This window comes from Drosophila suzukii, chromosome 2R (genome assembly GCF_043229965.1).
Source record: "Drosophila suzukii chromosome 2R, CBGP_Dsuzu_IsoJpt1.0, whole genome shotgun sequence".
NCBI lineage: Eukaryota > Metazoa > Arthropoda > Insecta > Diptera > Drosophilidae > Drosophila > Drosophila suzukii.
In genome coordinates this window covers 14,592,670-14,608,798 of record NC_092081.1, presented here as the reverse complement: position 1 = coordinate 14,608,798, position 16,129 = coordinate 14,592,670, and the positions used below count along the sequence as shown (strand labels likewise).

At 38.8% G+C, this 16,129-nt stretch overlaps 2 protein-coding genes across 11 annotated transcripts in view; both read left to right on the top strand.

Moving 5' to 3' along the window:
* The window catches only part of sona (sol narae), a 49,325-nt gene that overhangs the window by 8,129 nt on the left and 25,067 nt on the right, over nt 1-16,129 (top strand). For all 10 annotated transcript variants that reach the window (XR_010653554.2, XM_036813189.3, XM_065863424.2 and 7 more), the window contains exons 3-4: nt 5,426-5,878; nt 13,927-14,022. Coding sequence is in view for 9 of the 10 variants with exons in the window: in XM_036813189.3 (XP_036669084.3) it covers nt 5,426-5,878; nt 13,927-14,022 (549 nt within the window). In the remaining variant the exon portion in view is untranslated. The remainder of the gene's footprint in view (nt 1-5,425; nt 5,879-13,926; nt 14,023-16,129) is intronic.
* Nucleotides 260-1,001, top strand: LOC108009889 (S-phase kinase-associated protein 1). The gene has a single exon (XM_017074607.4). The coding sequence runs from the start codon at nt 357-359 to the stop codon at nt 879-881; it is 525 nt and encodes a 174-aa protein (XP_016930096.3). The 5' UTR covers nt 260-356; the 3' UTR covers nt 882-1,001.

Here is a 16,129-nt window from a genome sequence, read left to right as displayed (position 1 = left end):
CAATTTGGTGCATTAATGTTGGAGCAAGCTCGGAAGCTTAGCAAAGGCTCCTTAAAATTACTTTAAGTCATAGTAAAATAAAATAACTACGAAATTTTTACATGTTTACATTTTTTTATAACTAAAAATTTAGTTCTCTTCTCCAACTTAAAAATCCGGGGGTCAAAGCTTCTTAAAAATATTTTAACAATAGTGTTGCGAAGTAACTCTTGTAGTGTTAATCAACATTTTGTGATTTTTGTCGTTGGAGATTTTACATTTCTCCAAAAGTTATGGATAGCGAAAAGTAGGCTTATCGTTTTCCAGTCGAAGTCTTAACAATTAAAAAGCATATCGACTGCAAAGTCGAGTCGAGAATGGTGCTCCTGGAGACGAGGGATGGCAGGACGATTCGAGCGAGTCTGAACCTGCTCGAGCGATCCTTGGTAATGGGTGAAATGTGTCGCGTTGGCGAAGAGTCAAAGGACGAGGATTTTGTTATCCCGGTGCACGGCATTCGCAGCAGTGTACTGCTGAAGATCCTCCTGTGGACCCAATACCACATGGGACATGAGGAGCCCGCCTGGGTGTCCAAGAACGAACATCTTTCGTCCGAGAATATTGACATTCAAACTTCTGACTGGGACAAGGAGTTCCTGCGCGTGGATATCAAACACGTTTGGGACCTGATGGAGGGCTCCAATTACCTGGATATCCCTTGGTTGTACAAGCTCTGTGCCCAGAAAATAGCTTTCTACAGTCAACGAAATTCTGTGCCCCAGGATAGCACGTATTCGAAGATGATACCATTGTGGAAAGAGTTACAGGCTCTTTCCACTGAACAGCACTTAGAAGACTTGGACATAGAAAAAAAAAATCACCTCCGATTCATTTCAAATTGAAAATTTATTAACCCAATAATTAGGAAATCAATTTAAATCTATAATTAATTATAAAATTAATTAACTTATGACTTTCATCAGGATTGCATTAGGGGAATAATAAAACTACCGTTGACTTCAGTAATAACATTTATTAATTACAAAGCAATCAAAATGAATAGCTGGTTTTAATTTTAAAAATTACAAATTTGGAAGGTTATAAATTTGAGTATGAAATCGTTTTGGATTTTAATAAATTTTCTGCAGGCCCTATTATAACAGTCCCAATTACAGATTTATAATAGTAAAAGAGAATATAATTTAACAACCTATTAACATTAAATTTTATTCTTTTTCTTAAAAAAAACCTTTTTTTTTTAATTTCCTTGCAAATCTGTGGGTTTTTTTCTAAATAGGCCATGATTTTTCGGGCTGATTTGGGAGCAAGTTCGTGTTGGCGGAGACATCGACCCCTTAGCCTTGCCATAGTCGCATAAATGGCGCTGGCGTAAAAAATGTGCCCCATAAACGACTTCGTCTCCGTTTTTCACTGCAATTAAAGTTGACACGCTACACCAACAACTACAAGAACAACAACGTTGAGAAACACACTAACCACTTTGACGAGGCCCTTCAAATCCCAGCCGAGCATGAAAAAAGTGATGTAAAAAAACCGACTTGAGACATGCAAAACACCACGAAAATATCGATTCGGATTCGAATGAGTCAGCAGCGTTTGTTGGTTTTGTTTTTATTTATTTTTTTGTGCTGTCAGAAATGCAGAAAAAATATGAGATATCCAAATGTTTGCTGGCCTATCAATTGCCGGCCAAATAAATTAAGCCTTTAATTGTGAAATCCAGAATGGTCTGTGGCACGATTTGTTGTTGTTTCCTGGGATCGATGTCGTTTTTCCTTTCGGCTACCGATCTACTCTTTTGGTTTTGGCCCACAGTTTTGCCTGCTTTTTGTCACGGTTTGAGTTTTGAGTTTGGATTTTTTTGTTTTATAATTTTTGAGCTTGTTTGTTCTTGGGTCACGTTCTCCCCGCTGATTTTGTGTGTTTGTGTATGCGTGGGGTTATAGGAAAATCGGGGGAATGTCAGTGAATGAGTAATTGCTGCTTGATTGAGAGATTATGCAAGCGAAATAAATAATATCTGTATTGAAGAGGGGAAATAAGCATACGTTTTTATTATCATTAAACTATTTTAAATATTTTTTTATATCAATAATCTTTATCGAGGGTACTTTGCTTTTATGGCAATGTAAATGGTAAAAGATCACTAAAAAGTTTTATTTCAATAATTATACTTTGCTTTCTTGGCCATATAAGTGCTGTTTTTATTGGTGTATAAACTTACCCCCATTTGCGAATGATACAAATCACCCGAAATTGCCATTCGCATTAGACACAACCCATGTGTAAGGTGTCGTAACACCCTGAACTTTTCACACTTTGTTAATCGCTGGCACAAACACAAAATTTCAAAAATGAGAGGAGCAAAAACCTGAAAACTTAACGCCGACAGAAGCGGTTGCTAATTTCCGCCGCTTGTCAGCCATGGCGACAAGGTCAACACACCCAAATCCAAGGAAATGGAGGGAAATGAGACGATGCCGCGGCCGACAAGTTTGCAATTTAGTGAATATTTAACAATCCGTAAGCCCAAGCCTCGAAAATCTTTAAGGTTGATGGCTTTGGCAAGTGAGTAATTTCTTTGTATTTGACTGACTGCGCGAAAGGTCGAGTGACACTCTTTCGAGCGTCTGCCGCTGTTGACTTTGACCGGCTGGAAAAAGAGTGGAAAACAATTGCACAACAAACACTGCTGGCCATAAACAGTGTATTGGCCTCAACCAGAGCCAATTTGAAGCACACTTTTTGCGTTAATATGGCGGCTACACCTTTTACTTTGACTTGACTCTGATTGCACTTGGTCGCCACCGCCATCGAAGTTGGCTCGTCGTCATGCCGGTTATAGCGCGATATCGTACTCAGTGTATCGCACACCGGGCGTATGAGTAATCTCGCACAATTTCAGTAATTGCCCGCGCACCAGCAGCCCCAGTAAACATCGACCAGCAGCCCAGCTAGCCAAATAGCCATACAAATTACGAACAGCGCCAATTTCACAATATCCGTCATTGCACTCGGCGAAAACCGAAAATAAAATCAAACTTAAGCTGGGACAAATAGCTGGGTAAACAGCAACTTAATGGCAAACTGCCAACCAATCGAATCGAATGACAATTTCAGCTAGGGTTGGATTTGCTTGGCTGGATTTCTAGATTCGGTTCTTAATAAACTATAATTTGTTAAGAGTCTTAGGAAATACCATATTAAATGCGGAGATGCATTTGTGCATTACGAAGAATAATTATTATTTAGTAAGTGCAATAAAAGAAGTAATGGACAATAAACAGAATGACTGCTTTTAAAAAATATTTATAACAAAATAAAACCCAAAAAAGTATTTACAAGATTTGATTATTACTCATAAACCAAAATAGTTAAAAGTTTCTAATTTAGAATCCAATAAAAAGTTGTTCAAAAGTAATTTTTAAAATTAATAAAAACCGAGACTAATAGCTTTTATTCAAGTAAAATGACCAATTCAAAAGACAATTTATTTAAACTTAATGTTAATTAAACTCACAATTATTCTTTCATTTTTTAAGACCAGCTGATTATCAACATTTAAGTGCCTACAATTATGTTTTTTCTCTTCTTTCAACACCTTTGCAGCTGTAATTTCCGATGCCTATCAATGATTTACATAATGTTCAAGCCATTTTTGGTCTTTAAAGAGTTTTTCCGGCTCAAGAGCTCTGAACCTTCGGCAACCCTGGTTCTCCAATCGCCGCTGGTGATCTTGTTCGTTGGATGCCGCCTTTTTTGCATAATTCGTAATTGCCGATCGTAGTTTTTTTTCTCCCTCATTTGTTTTTAATTGCGATTAATTGGCCACAAGGGCCGGAGAGCTAAGTGTTGATTGGTGTTTGGGTGTGGTCGTCGGGCCAAAAGATTTGCATACGTAGAGAGGGCAAGAATAATTGTAGTTTGCTGCAGGTGCAAAACTTTCCAAATGTGGCCGGCCAAGAGCCCTAAAGCCGCGGATTACACTCAACTCAACGCGATTTGCACTCGAGTGGCAAACTCAACGCCTCATGGAAAGAGTAGCCTTTCTCAAGCCTCAGTTTCACTTTCAATGGGGCGACGACGGCTGCGATGGCAAAAGTTGCTCAATGCGACCCCAAACAGCTGGCTCCTGTTGGAGAAACACGTTTCAAATGAAAGTAAAAACTCTTTGGCATTGTGCCGAGCGTCTGGGCCGAGAGTCTGTCTGGTTTTTCATCTGCCGTTTGTTCACCTGCCAGTTCAACTTTCCGCTGGGGTTTCAATTTTATAAGAATTATTAAGCTCGACTTACGGTTATGGCCGGCAGTGTCATCATCATCGTTCAGCACTTCTTTGCCTCGCTTAACTGTAAAAGTGAATCTTGTACTTTGGCCAAGACAACTGGCTATCTTGTTTGCCTTCGTCTTGGTCTGGTTTTTTTTTCCTTTTCTGCTTTTTTTGTCTCGCGCTGTCGTCATTTGCTGCAATTCCGTTTCTGACTCATTTTAGGCCATTTTGGGCAAAATAAATGCAAGAAATTTGCCTAAATTGCAGACCCCTGGCTGGCAGCAAGTTCGTTGCCTGAGTCTTTTGTTTTTGCGCCTGCCTCTCGCATGTTGTTTAAGGAAATTCTACTCTTGCTTTGACCCTGTAACAGATCTTGTTGTTGGTAACTGCTGCTGATTGGATTTCAAGTGAGATGCTGATCTAGCAGATAAATAAAACGGAAATGCAGTGGAAGTACCAAGAAAAAAAAACACTAGATTGATGGATGTAGAATGTCATTTAGAATAGTCAGCTAACTGAAGCTTTGGCTGTTTAAAGTGGCACATGAATGAATCTTAACTATTTCATTTATAAAAATACGCTCATGTTGGAATTTCCACTCCATTCTTTGAGGCTAAGCATGGTGAATAGAAGAATACTGCTATTTATAAGCTCTGACAATAGCACACAGATTAAAAGCACATTAATAACAATATAAAATTAATTGGATTTTGATTGAAATTCGCAATTATGGCCAACACACACAATGTGTTTATAAAGAAAAAGTTTACACGCAAGTTGGATAAGCCTGCTATTCGATATTTGTTTTTGCTTCTTGTTCGATTCGATCCGTATCGTTTGATTCGGAAATACTTAAATACATGCGTCTGCACACAATAAATAAATCTATCAAACGCCGAATTGACCCTGACCCAGTTAGCGAAGATACTCAAAACACAGCCGAGTTTGGATTTGGCTTTGGCTTTGGCTCTGGCTTAGTCGTTAATCTCCAGGTAGCTCTTGAGGGGTCCAATGCAAACACGAACCGAACAAACACTCGATTATTGCATTGAATTATTGATAATTTTTCAATTATCCACTGACAATTGCTACAATTTGTTGTCATTGCCCATGGGCAACTAACCTGAATTCGATTTTCTCTTTCCCATTTTTCCAGTTGCACAAACAAATGTCGCCGGAGCAGCTGCAGTCAGTCTTCCACGTGGACACCCACGATGCAGTGCCGCACTATGAGCTCGTTCAGCTGTTGCACCATGAAAACCACAACTACAACCACCAGCGGCGGCGGCGGAGCATCGGCGAGAGGGTAAAGGTCAACGCCGCACCGCCGCCCCACCACGTGAAAAAGGATCTCAGCAAGAATGCCTACTACAGCGAGCTGAAGCACGAGGCCATGTCCTCGGGCGGCAATCACCTGTTCGGACCGGAAGTGAGTGCCATCAAGTCGCACAACGTGTCCTTCAGCGCCTTCGGCCAGCACCTGAACCTCAGCCTGCGCGCCACCCAAGGACTCTTCAAAGGCGCGCCCCATCAGTTGCGCATGTGGACGGTGGGCAGCGAGCCCAACGCCACCCACGGACTGGACCTCCAGGAAATCGCCCACGAAGAGGTGAGCTTTTTTTAACATTTTTCCTTTACCTTAAAAGTTATAATGCATTAAAAAATAGTCGAAAAAGTTAAATCTTTTAGGAAAAACGAGCCCTAGAAATTAGAACTTGAATAACCTCCAAGAATACCTTCTTTATACCTTCCCAAGTATCACCAATACAAGAAAATAAACTATTTTCAAATGAAATTTAAATTATTGAAGAAGTTAAGTCTGTTGGGAAATGCAACCTTTAAAAATTAGAATTAGGATACCAGAACATGTTAATTATACCTCTAAGAACACCTTCCTTACACCTTCCAGAGGAACACCAAGACAAGGAAATAAAATATTTTCAAATGTAATTTATATTATCGAAAAAGTTAAGTCTGTTGGGAAGTGCAAGCTTTTAAAATTAGAATTTGGATTAATAGAAGATTTAAATTATACCTGCAAGAATGCCTTCCTTATACCTTCTAGAGGGTCATCAAGACAAGAAAATAAAATATTTACAAATGTTATAATCTTGAGAAGAAGTAATAGATTACAACTAAAAATGTATGAACCAATTCATTTTAATTCAAGTACTTTAAAAACAATTAACTCAACATTTGATTAGTTACATTTATCTTAATCCACTCATTTATTTATTCATTAACTTTTTAACAACCGTGTTTTTTAAAATTGGATCCACTTTGAATTTATACGTAATCTTAAGCAACGCAATCCTCCTTCATGCCCATTTTAGTTAATATTACATATACCACTTTTGTGTTTGATTGGCCCTTGTATTTATGTCACATGTTTTCCTGCCCTAAATTGGTGTTTTGTTATACACATTTTCCTTATAAGTCTTTCTTTTACTGCACTTTCATTGGTTACATCATGGTGGGTATCGTGAAAAAATTACTACGTTGGTTTTTGTTGCGTTTTGCCTTTGTACGTTTTCTGATTTGCTGATTCGCCATACTTCCGCTTGAGGTAGGCAGATATTTTGTTTCAGCTTTTATCTGGCTTTTATATATTGTTTTGTTTGGGTTTGTTTTTATTTTCGTTTTAAAACGCTTCGCAATGCTTTATTTACCTGTGTTTTAATTGCTCTTGCTTTGGCTTGTAAGACGGCTTTTATTCGTATCTAATCAAAGTAAATTGGCCACGTGATATAAAGATTTTCTTTTATGAACACAAACACTTTTGAGCTCACATTTAATTACATTTCTTTGTTATGCTCGCCTGTTATGGTGAGTGAGATAAAATAGTCACAAACACGTTGGAAAATCATAAAGTCAAGGACGGACGGAAATCAGCTTAACAGATTTACTCCAGTATGTAACAGGCTTAACCTCTTTTATTTTCTGTTTCTTATTTATCATAATGCAAGGCAATTTCGGATTAGCTTAAAATACAGAAATGACAATGGCCCAAAAGTATAAATATTTACTCTATCCACCCACAAGTTCCAAATAAAATTCAGCTAGATGAGTTGAGCCGTGAACGTGACTTTTTTGTAATTACCGATAAAGTTCACTTTCTTTTGGCGTCGAACGCCTTTTCATGGCTTGTTTGTGTATATAATTTAATTTTCCCATTTACCCATTATTCATGCTGTTTTTTTTCTCCGCTGCAGTGGGCGTGTTTCTTGCCTACAAAGTACAATCAATTGATCGCACTTTAAATTACGAGTCTTATATTCGGCGGATATTTACGTCGGCGGGGGAGTGCGGTGGCAGGCACAGCATAATTTTGAATGCAAGACACAACACTTCGGAAATGAAAGTGAAATGTCATGTCAGACGACAGCCGAAAAAGAAATGAACTCGGCGACTCGAACTCTTATGGCTTTGGACTTTGCCAACTGGGTTTTTGCCTTTTTTGTGATTTATGTGTGATAATTTCAGTTTTTAAGCCTGGCACTGCGAAATGCGGAAAGATTCGTTTGACTTTTCTTTCATTTCTTAGGGGAATTTGTCTTCACTTTTAATTAAAAACAAAAAATAAGCTGCTGCAGTATATTTTTGGGCATTTTCCGCGCAAGATTGAGTAACCCACGCTAAGGCATTTTCCCCTTTGAATCTTGTGACTTGGCAATTATTTTCGTTTTTATGTTTTTTGGATTTGGACTCATGCCACAAACAAATGGCCTCAAGATATAGACCACATAACTACAACAATTTCAATGTTTTCTATGTCGGATTTTTTATATTTTTTGGTAATGGCGGCACTTTGTCAGAGACCTTCCAACAGCAGTCAAAGGAAACAAAAAATGTTGGGAAAAAACATTTATTCTAATTTCTGACATTCTGTATCTTTTTTTGTGCTTTATTGTTTGGCAACCGCAAAAGTACCGAAAAATAATTTTCCATTGATACCTGGTCCGAAGAATTGACCCCGTTAGGTTTTTATTTTAACAAAAACGGTTGAGGCCGAGGGAAAATGTTGCGTTTTTTATTTTTTGATTGAAAATTAAAAATAAATTGAAAATAAATGAGTAAAGTGCAATCTCTTTTTGTTTTGCGGTGGAAATTTCTCTGTGGAAACCTTGTTTCAAGCTGTTTCTTCCACCCTGTTACTCCGAAAGTTTTACAATAAATACAAGGCATGCCAAGGAATTAAAAGGCAAACACAAGGCGTTGCTGGGCACTCCCACTGCCGCATTCAATCGATGAAGGCGATAGGCCCCACTCAAAGGTCAGTGCAGCCGCAAAAATACCAGAAATAAGGCGAAATGAAAACAAAAGTCGCACAGGTCTCTGAAAAAATGGAAACGACCGAAAAGGGGAGCGCTAAATCAAGTAAATGGGTCTGTTGTACCAGAAGTTGTGGCTAACGATGATTTGTGTGGCTAAAAAGACTTGGAAAATGTATAGTAGTTTTAAATATTATATTTGTTTCTATAGAAGTGGCAAAAAGGGTTTGAATGAGCTACCACTGAAAGATCAAACTCGAGTTTAAGCATTTACAAAATATAAGCTCAACTCAACAATTTCAATTCAAATACAATAATAATAAAATAATAATAAATGCAATTCCCTAGGGGTTTGCTGGGTTGCATTGGCTCAACTTCCCCATTGGTTTGGTTAATAAAACAGAAGGCAACTGATCCGGGTTTCCACAAAGTACCTTGGGTACTTCGATAGCAATCGGCAGACAGTGGACCATGAGCAATTGCATCGTGGATCATGGCTGTGGTGAGAAGAACAATCCCCTTTGGCTAAGGCTTGGCCACCTGCCCGCTCGGGACTCGATGGTTCGACAATTACCATAAAACGGGGCCGCCAAACGAAAGACTTAGGCAACGAACGCGGGCATTAGTGATTCCACCCCCCAGCCGCTTTCAATATCTCCCACTGACTGAAATGGAAGGAAAACTGAAAGCAAACTAATTAAGTTTTCAAAATGCATTTTTGATGGGTGCTAACGCAAAGTGCATAATTAAAAAAAATTGTGTGTGTGTGTGTGTGTAGTAATGAAACTGTAAAAGCATTTGCTGCATGCCACACATTTTGCCGCCGCCGCCGCTGCACTCGTTTCACAAGACGCAAAATTGTATCTTGTCATTGCAAAACGATTCCAACTTGTTGTCGGCGGCGTTGGAGAAGCATGATTAATGAGCTGGCCGATTTGGCAGCTGAATGAATTCGAAATTAGCTCAGTGTGTCCCACTCTCTCTCCGTCTATCTAACTATCTATCTATTTTTTAAGCGCGGGCGATGCAAGTTGCAATTCCGCAAAAAATTAAAAAAACGATGGAAAAAAAAACCATGAGGGGTAGCAGGAAAACGTTGCGGCTTAGAAAGCAGTTCGGGCTGCATTTCGCTGGCTCTCCCGCTTTTTTTTTCGCGGCTGCAATCGGTTGCATAATGCAGCCAAGTTGTTGCCACGGCCTGACAGTTTCTGTGGTTGTTGCCATGCTTATGTTGCAGTTTATTGTTAACGCCGAGCGGCTTGTTGCTTTGTAGCCTTCCCTTTTGGCCGCCATTAGGGCCAAACATTGAGGAACTAGCTGGCCTATCGAAGAATCAATTCCCCCAAACAACTCAATGGGTCACATAATTGGGCGGAATAACAGACATATAATGGCCAGATCCAGCCTTGGCATTGTCTTGATGGCAAAGGCGAATAGCCAACAACAAATCCAGTTCGACGCGACTTATATACAATGCATAATGGTGCGTAATAAACAAGCTAACTGCCAAAGCAAATCCGAAGTTATTATCATGCGCAGCTCGAATGCGGCCAATGCGGCGTATGCGTAACGACGCCAAACAAATCAGCAGGCAAACAAACCAGCAAATGGAACGAACCGACAAAAAGCGACGCCCACACGTCGTCTAATGCGTTAATTGTCGGTTAACTTGGCTAAATGGCATGTGGATTTACGGTGCGTACAAAGCCAAAAGATTGTGTGGGATTCGTACTCTTATTCCATTTGAAAAGTTGGACTTTCGTTTGCCTGACACTTCGAACAATGGCAAATTATCGTCTTTTCGCCGGGTTAAGGGCCTGAGACTAATGCCCTAACCTTCTTCTCGCTTCGGCACAGAAAAAAAAGCAACCATGAGAGTTCAGAGGCTAATTTTCACTTTGCCAAGTTCGGCGCTCCGGGTCATTTGTGTCTTTCTTCTTTCAACTTTTCGGCTTAATTTGCATAACAAAATTGCCAAAAGAAAGAGCCAAAGAAAATGGGCTAAAAAGTCTGAGCCAGGAAGTTGTTAAGTCTGGGGGCTTTTACTTTCGTTTTTGGATATTTAGGTGGCACAACGATGAAGTGAAGTATTTAGAGGGATTGCTTTTGAATGGAAAGGGCTTTCAACACTTTTTTTCATAGTCCTTTGAATAACACAGCTCAAAAGATAGAGTATTTTAAGGTCATTCTATTCTTTATACTTTGATAAACTCTTTTTCGCCTACACAACTTTACAGATAATAAAGAAAAAGCTCCCACCTTTCTCTGGTTAAACAAAAACCATTCATCCAAAAATGTTTTAGGCTGAGTGAGAAACAAAAATATTGGCAAAAATCAAAGAAAATCCCTTGGGGCAATCGAGAAATTCGCTGCTTACGTAAGACAAAACTTGCAGCCAAACAATACAAATACACAAAACATTCCGGTCAGAGCCTAATCTCCGCACAGAGATCTGCATAATGTCTTGTAGCCATTTGTAATTAAAAAATTTACGGCGCCATAAATAAAAAAAAAATATATATATGGTTCGACTCAATGGAAATGAAATCGAAGAAAAAATGCGCGACAGCTAACAATTTACAATTTGCAAGTCAACTAATTAAAACTGCATTCGCTAGAGAGAGAGAACAAAATAAGTCAAAATAAGAACAGCAATTGTCAATGGGTCCATGTCCATTTCCATGCAAAGTGGAGTCAAGAGCAAACCGAGCTGTGGAATAAGTGGCCAACTGACAGTTCATAAATACTATATGGCCAAAACACTTGGCCAGGCTCCAAGCGTTGACAACTCGAAACTCTGAATCGGATTCAGATTCGGATTTGGATTCGGATTCGGGCTCGGATTCATGGCAGCCGAAATACGTGTGGCGGCGTGGGGGTCGCCACTTGCCACTTGTTGCTTTGAACTTATTTTTCCACAAGGTCGTCGTGTCCAACTAGCAAATACAACAAAGCCACTACAACCAACAACCAACCGGCGACAACGACAGCAACAACGAATTAAGCCATAAATGCCTGCTGCACATGAAAAATTTGAGTGTGTTGTTGCTTTTGCGTGTCCGCACGCTTGGCGGTCACTCTACTAACTTAAAAAAAAAAGTTAGCCAAAACCCGCCCCGTTCTGGACAGCTCAGTAATTCGATCGAAGCGATAAATAATTGCTAAGTTCTGAAAAGTTTCTGGGAAGCATTAATAATAATAACTAATATTTGGTGGGTAGTTTACACTAGGGAAGCCCATATCTTTTAAATATTGCATTTAAAAGGAAATTCTATAATTTGAAAAATGCTAAAATAATAATTACAACGATTACTAGTTCCCTAAAAATATTAATATATTAAAAATAATTACTTGATTTTTGCAAATTTCGGGAAGGACATAATCGAATATTGATTTAGGGAGTTTAAGGTGAAGAAACCCATTTATGTTGCATATTCCGAGTATATTGAATGAAGTGAACGATTTAAAATATATCGATCCACGCTCTTAGTCTCTGATATTCATAAATGTACAATGATACAAATTTTTAATAGGAAAAGGAGAAATGATTTATTAGAATACATAAGAAAACGGAATTAGTCATAAGTGGAGAAACCCATTTGTGTTCTATATACTTCAGGGATAATAAATAAATATATATTATCTTAAATGAAATAAAGTGAACGATTAAGAATATATCGATCAAGGATCTTTATCTTTGACATTCATAGTACACATTTTTGAAGGGAGAAGTATACCGATTTTATTAGAACAAATTTTATTAGGCTTAAAGATATAAGCTATTTAATATTGAAAAGTAATTTCCATTAGTTTTAAACACAACATTTTCATACAATTTTTTTTATAGATAACCTGAACTTGGTTCTTTTAAGACCGCTCAAATTATTTTAATAAGGCCGTACATGCATCAAACGTACATATCTAGATTAACTTCTGGCCGACAGCTCTCATCAAGCCAAAGGCCAATGGATTCTGGCACTTGGCTTACTTTGATGCATACGAGCACATATACGTACTGCCATTTATTGCTCCGATCAGGCGTACTGCGATTAGTAACTGTATATTTGGACGCGGGCAGTTATGATTTATGCTTGTAATTTGATAGAGTGCCGGCACGACAAGTTTTTGAGCCTCGGACGCGGTCCAATGCCAAATGCTATGGCCGATGTCAAGTGTCAGATTACATTTATTTCGATATTTATTACAGAACTCAAAGCAATTGAATGGAAGCGAATTGAATTGAATTCAATTGAATGGTCAGGTTACGCAGTGGCAATTAATTTAATTAGTTTTCGACCAAAGCGGGACTAAAGATAAGCCGTTGAAGTCGAAATTTATGCTAATTTGAGTCTAATATCCCCGGGGTATTTGCTCGATGGCTGCCTTGAATTCCGAGCACACAAGAAAAATCCGCAACGAATGTCTATGTCAAAGGATTGAAAAACAGAAAATGTGAAAAACTAAGCAACTAAATCGAAACTAGAGCAGTTGGCCAAATGTCAGAAGCTTAGGCATTAAGCCGGGCCAGCAGCACTGTTTTCATGGTCAGTCTAAAGTCTGCCGCGGCACACACGGCGTATGAGTGACGTGCATGCTGAGGCGTCACATTTGCCAACCAGGGGCATAAATCAAAGCTCAGTTTACCGCTACAGCTTCGACGGCCCCACGCTCCTCAGGTTCCTCACTAAGTGCCCAGGTCCTCCTACCACCGCCACCTTTTTTTTTTTCTTCTGGCCAAACCAAGTTGCATTTAATTAAATTTACCCGCTAACCACGCGTTTTGTCTTGGTCAACTCAGCTGCGGTGGCCACAAAATATACATTTGTTATACAGCAACAACAGCCACAAAAAAACAAATAAAACAAAACGAAAATTGCTTTAAATTTTTAGTTATGGCCAGCTGCGGCTGGGTCTTGTATTTGTTTTACATCTCGCGGAATTTGCAGAATTTAGACCCGTTAAAATGTATAATGGCTATTTAATTGCATTTTCAAACAAAATATATTTTAGCACCGCAGCGCTGTCTTACATTTATTAAAGCTACTGCGGGGATGTATTATGATTTAAAGAAGTTATTAGTTTTGGTTAAGGTTAGCTAAGCAACGGGTGTTTTTATATATATGGTTTATTTTCATTGAATTTTTAATTATAAACATAAATCTCCTGGGATGATTGCAGTTGAACATCTTTTTTAGACAACATCATTAATGTTAGTTTATTAACCTATTGCTAAATTAATAATTATTAATATTGAGTAACTTGGTTAGACTTTGCTTTATGTGATAAATACATTTTAGTGTTTCAATAATTATAATTAGCTATAAATATTTTAGTATTTTTATATAATATTTTACATAATATCTAATATACCTTTTTTTACTTACAGCATCACAGGAACGACGTGGGGGAAGTCTTTCAGGATGAGAAGAATATGGCTGCGATCTTGATGCGGCGCCACATGGAAACTGGCGACCTGATAATGGTAAGTGGTCTAAATCTCAGATCAATAGCCCCACCCCCACCCACCTGACAAGGTCGCCGCGTTGAACTGCAATCAATGAACGTGCCCCAAGAATTTCAATTAGCACAAACCATTAATGCTTGTTCTGGCCGTTGTTCTGTTACCGTTTCTGAGTCTGAGTTCGATTCCGATTCTGTTTCTGTTCTTGTTCTATAGCTCGATTTTTTTGTTATGACAGACGGCCATTGTTATGGTCAGTTTTGGAGTTGGACATGCCGGCCATGTTAACCGCTGCCTGTCGCACATTTCAATTTGTGTGTCTGTGTGTCGGCGAGCTGGGCATTACAATTAAACGCCCGTTGATCGGACATTCAGAACCATGGCGGATAATTTGCGGATTTAGACAATTTCTGCTGATTAAGCATTAATTTATCGCCGCAAAATCGGCAGCTGTAAATGTAAATGGCCAACGTGAAAAGCTGTAGAAAAATTCAGGGTCGACTAATTGATACCTAAGCCAGGTGCCAATTAAATTTGGGTGATTTCTAAAAGTAATTCAAGTATTTGATATAATTCGTATCATTATCTGGCAATTCTGAAGCGCAAAAATTTTTACAATTCTGACTTTACTATTAATATCCTTTGTTATTTCCTACTTATGGACAGTCCTATATACCCTTTTAAATAATAGTACAATTTTTATTGTCGTCGAGCACCTTGGACCAATTTGACAAGAGTGAAAATTGTGATGGCGCATGGGCGATAATTCCAAGATATATTGCATTAGGCCATAAATGTTCATGTTGATAGAACAAATACAATCGTTTAAGAGCGCAGATATGTTGAAAAAAAAAACTTGAGGCCTTGGCAAACGGTTTGTTTAACCTCTAGCCGCAACAATAAAAAGAATATTCTTAACCGCTGAATTTAGCTCACCTCTTTTTGGTCATAAATACAGAGTTGCAAATTTTATAGTATTTCCTCACCACCAACTATCAAGGTCGCCTTAATTCTCAGTATTATGTGCCATTTCAGTTTATGCTTCAATTTAATATTTTTTTATTTAGCATTTGCAATTTAACTAGCATCTGATAAATTCTGATGACTTTTAATTTAAAGACAATTGGCAATTAACATTACCCCAGCGGAAATGGCACTCAATAAGTAGGAACAAGTTTTGGCATGGAGGAAGTCTGCCTTAATTACCGGCCATTGTGAGTGAGATTTTTTCCCTACCATAATGGTGGAAATTGAAATTGAGATCAGTCTGCTCTTATGGGAAAAAGAACTGAACGAAAGAAACCTTTTGAGCCAGCATGGAGAATTGCACAACCAAATGTCACAATTCAAGCAAATTAATAATCAGCGAGCCAAACGGCCAAACAAATAAGCGGCGGAATCAGAAAATGGCCAACAAAATATTGGCAGACAATAAGGTCAATAAACAACCATCATAGACAAAAGTCATGGGGCCCCTCCACTTCATTCGGGGTCTTTATTTTTTGGCAATTTTTTGAGCTTCGCTGACGTCTGCTTGGATTTAATTTGTTAAACAAAAAGTTGGATAGGAAAAAAATGTATTTTTGATAATAATTACAGACCAAAGCCAATAAAAGGTCAAACAGCAATGTCTGGCCCGGTCCGACTTGACCGACTTGTTATGGCCAAGTGCGCCGCTGCACCGGCCGACAAACAGAAAAATTCATAAATAATATGTAGAAAATACTCGGCACACATGTGAGCATGAAAAATGTTTGCTGGCTGACATTTCGAGGCGCAAAAGCCGGCGAAAAGTTTCGCAATTGGGCAAAAAGCACTGAGACGCAGCTGTGCTGGCCAAATCCAATGAGGCTTCCGGCTTCGGTTTTGACCTTAAACGGACGGGCTCTCAAACATCTCGCCATCAAGATGCCGCTGCCAACTTGTAATTAACAAGAAGTCGAAGATGGCTGGGTTGCATAAGACTTCTGGCCCGGTTGTTTGGATCACCATTCAAACAATGCCGACAAATTGAGAAGCTGGCACCACCTCCTCCATCGCGGCCTTTATGTACATTTAATGAGGCCTACCACAAGACTCTTCGACCATAAAAATGTACGTCTTACTTAAAATAAGTGTGGCCTATGAC

Bases quoted from the DNA above. Each gene is read 5' to 3' on its own strand.
- LOC108009889 (XM_017074607.4), top strand. From the start codon at position 357: ATGGTGCTCCTGGAGACGAGGGATGGCAGGACGATTCGAGCGAGTCTG.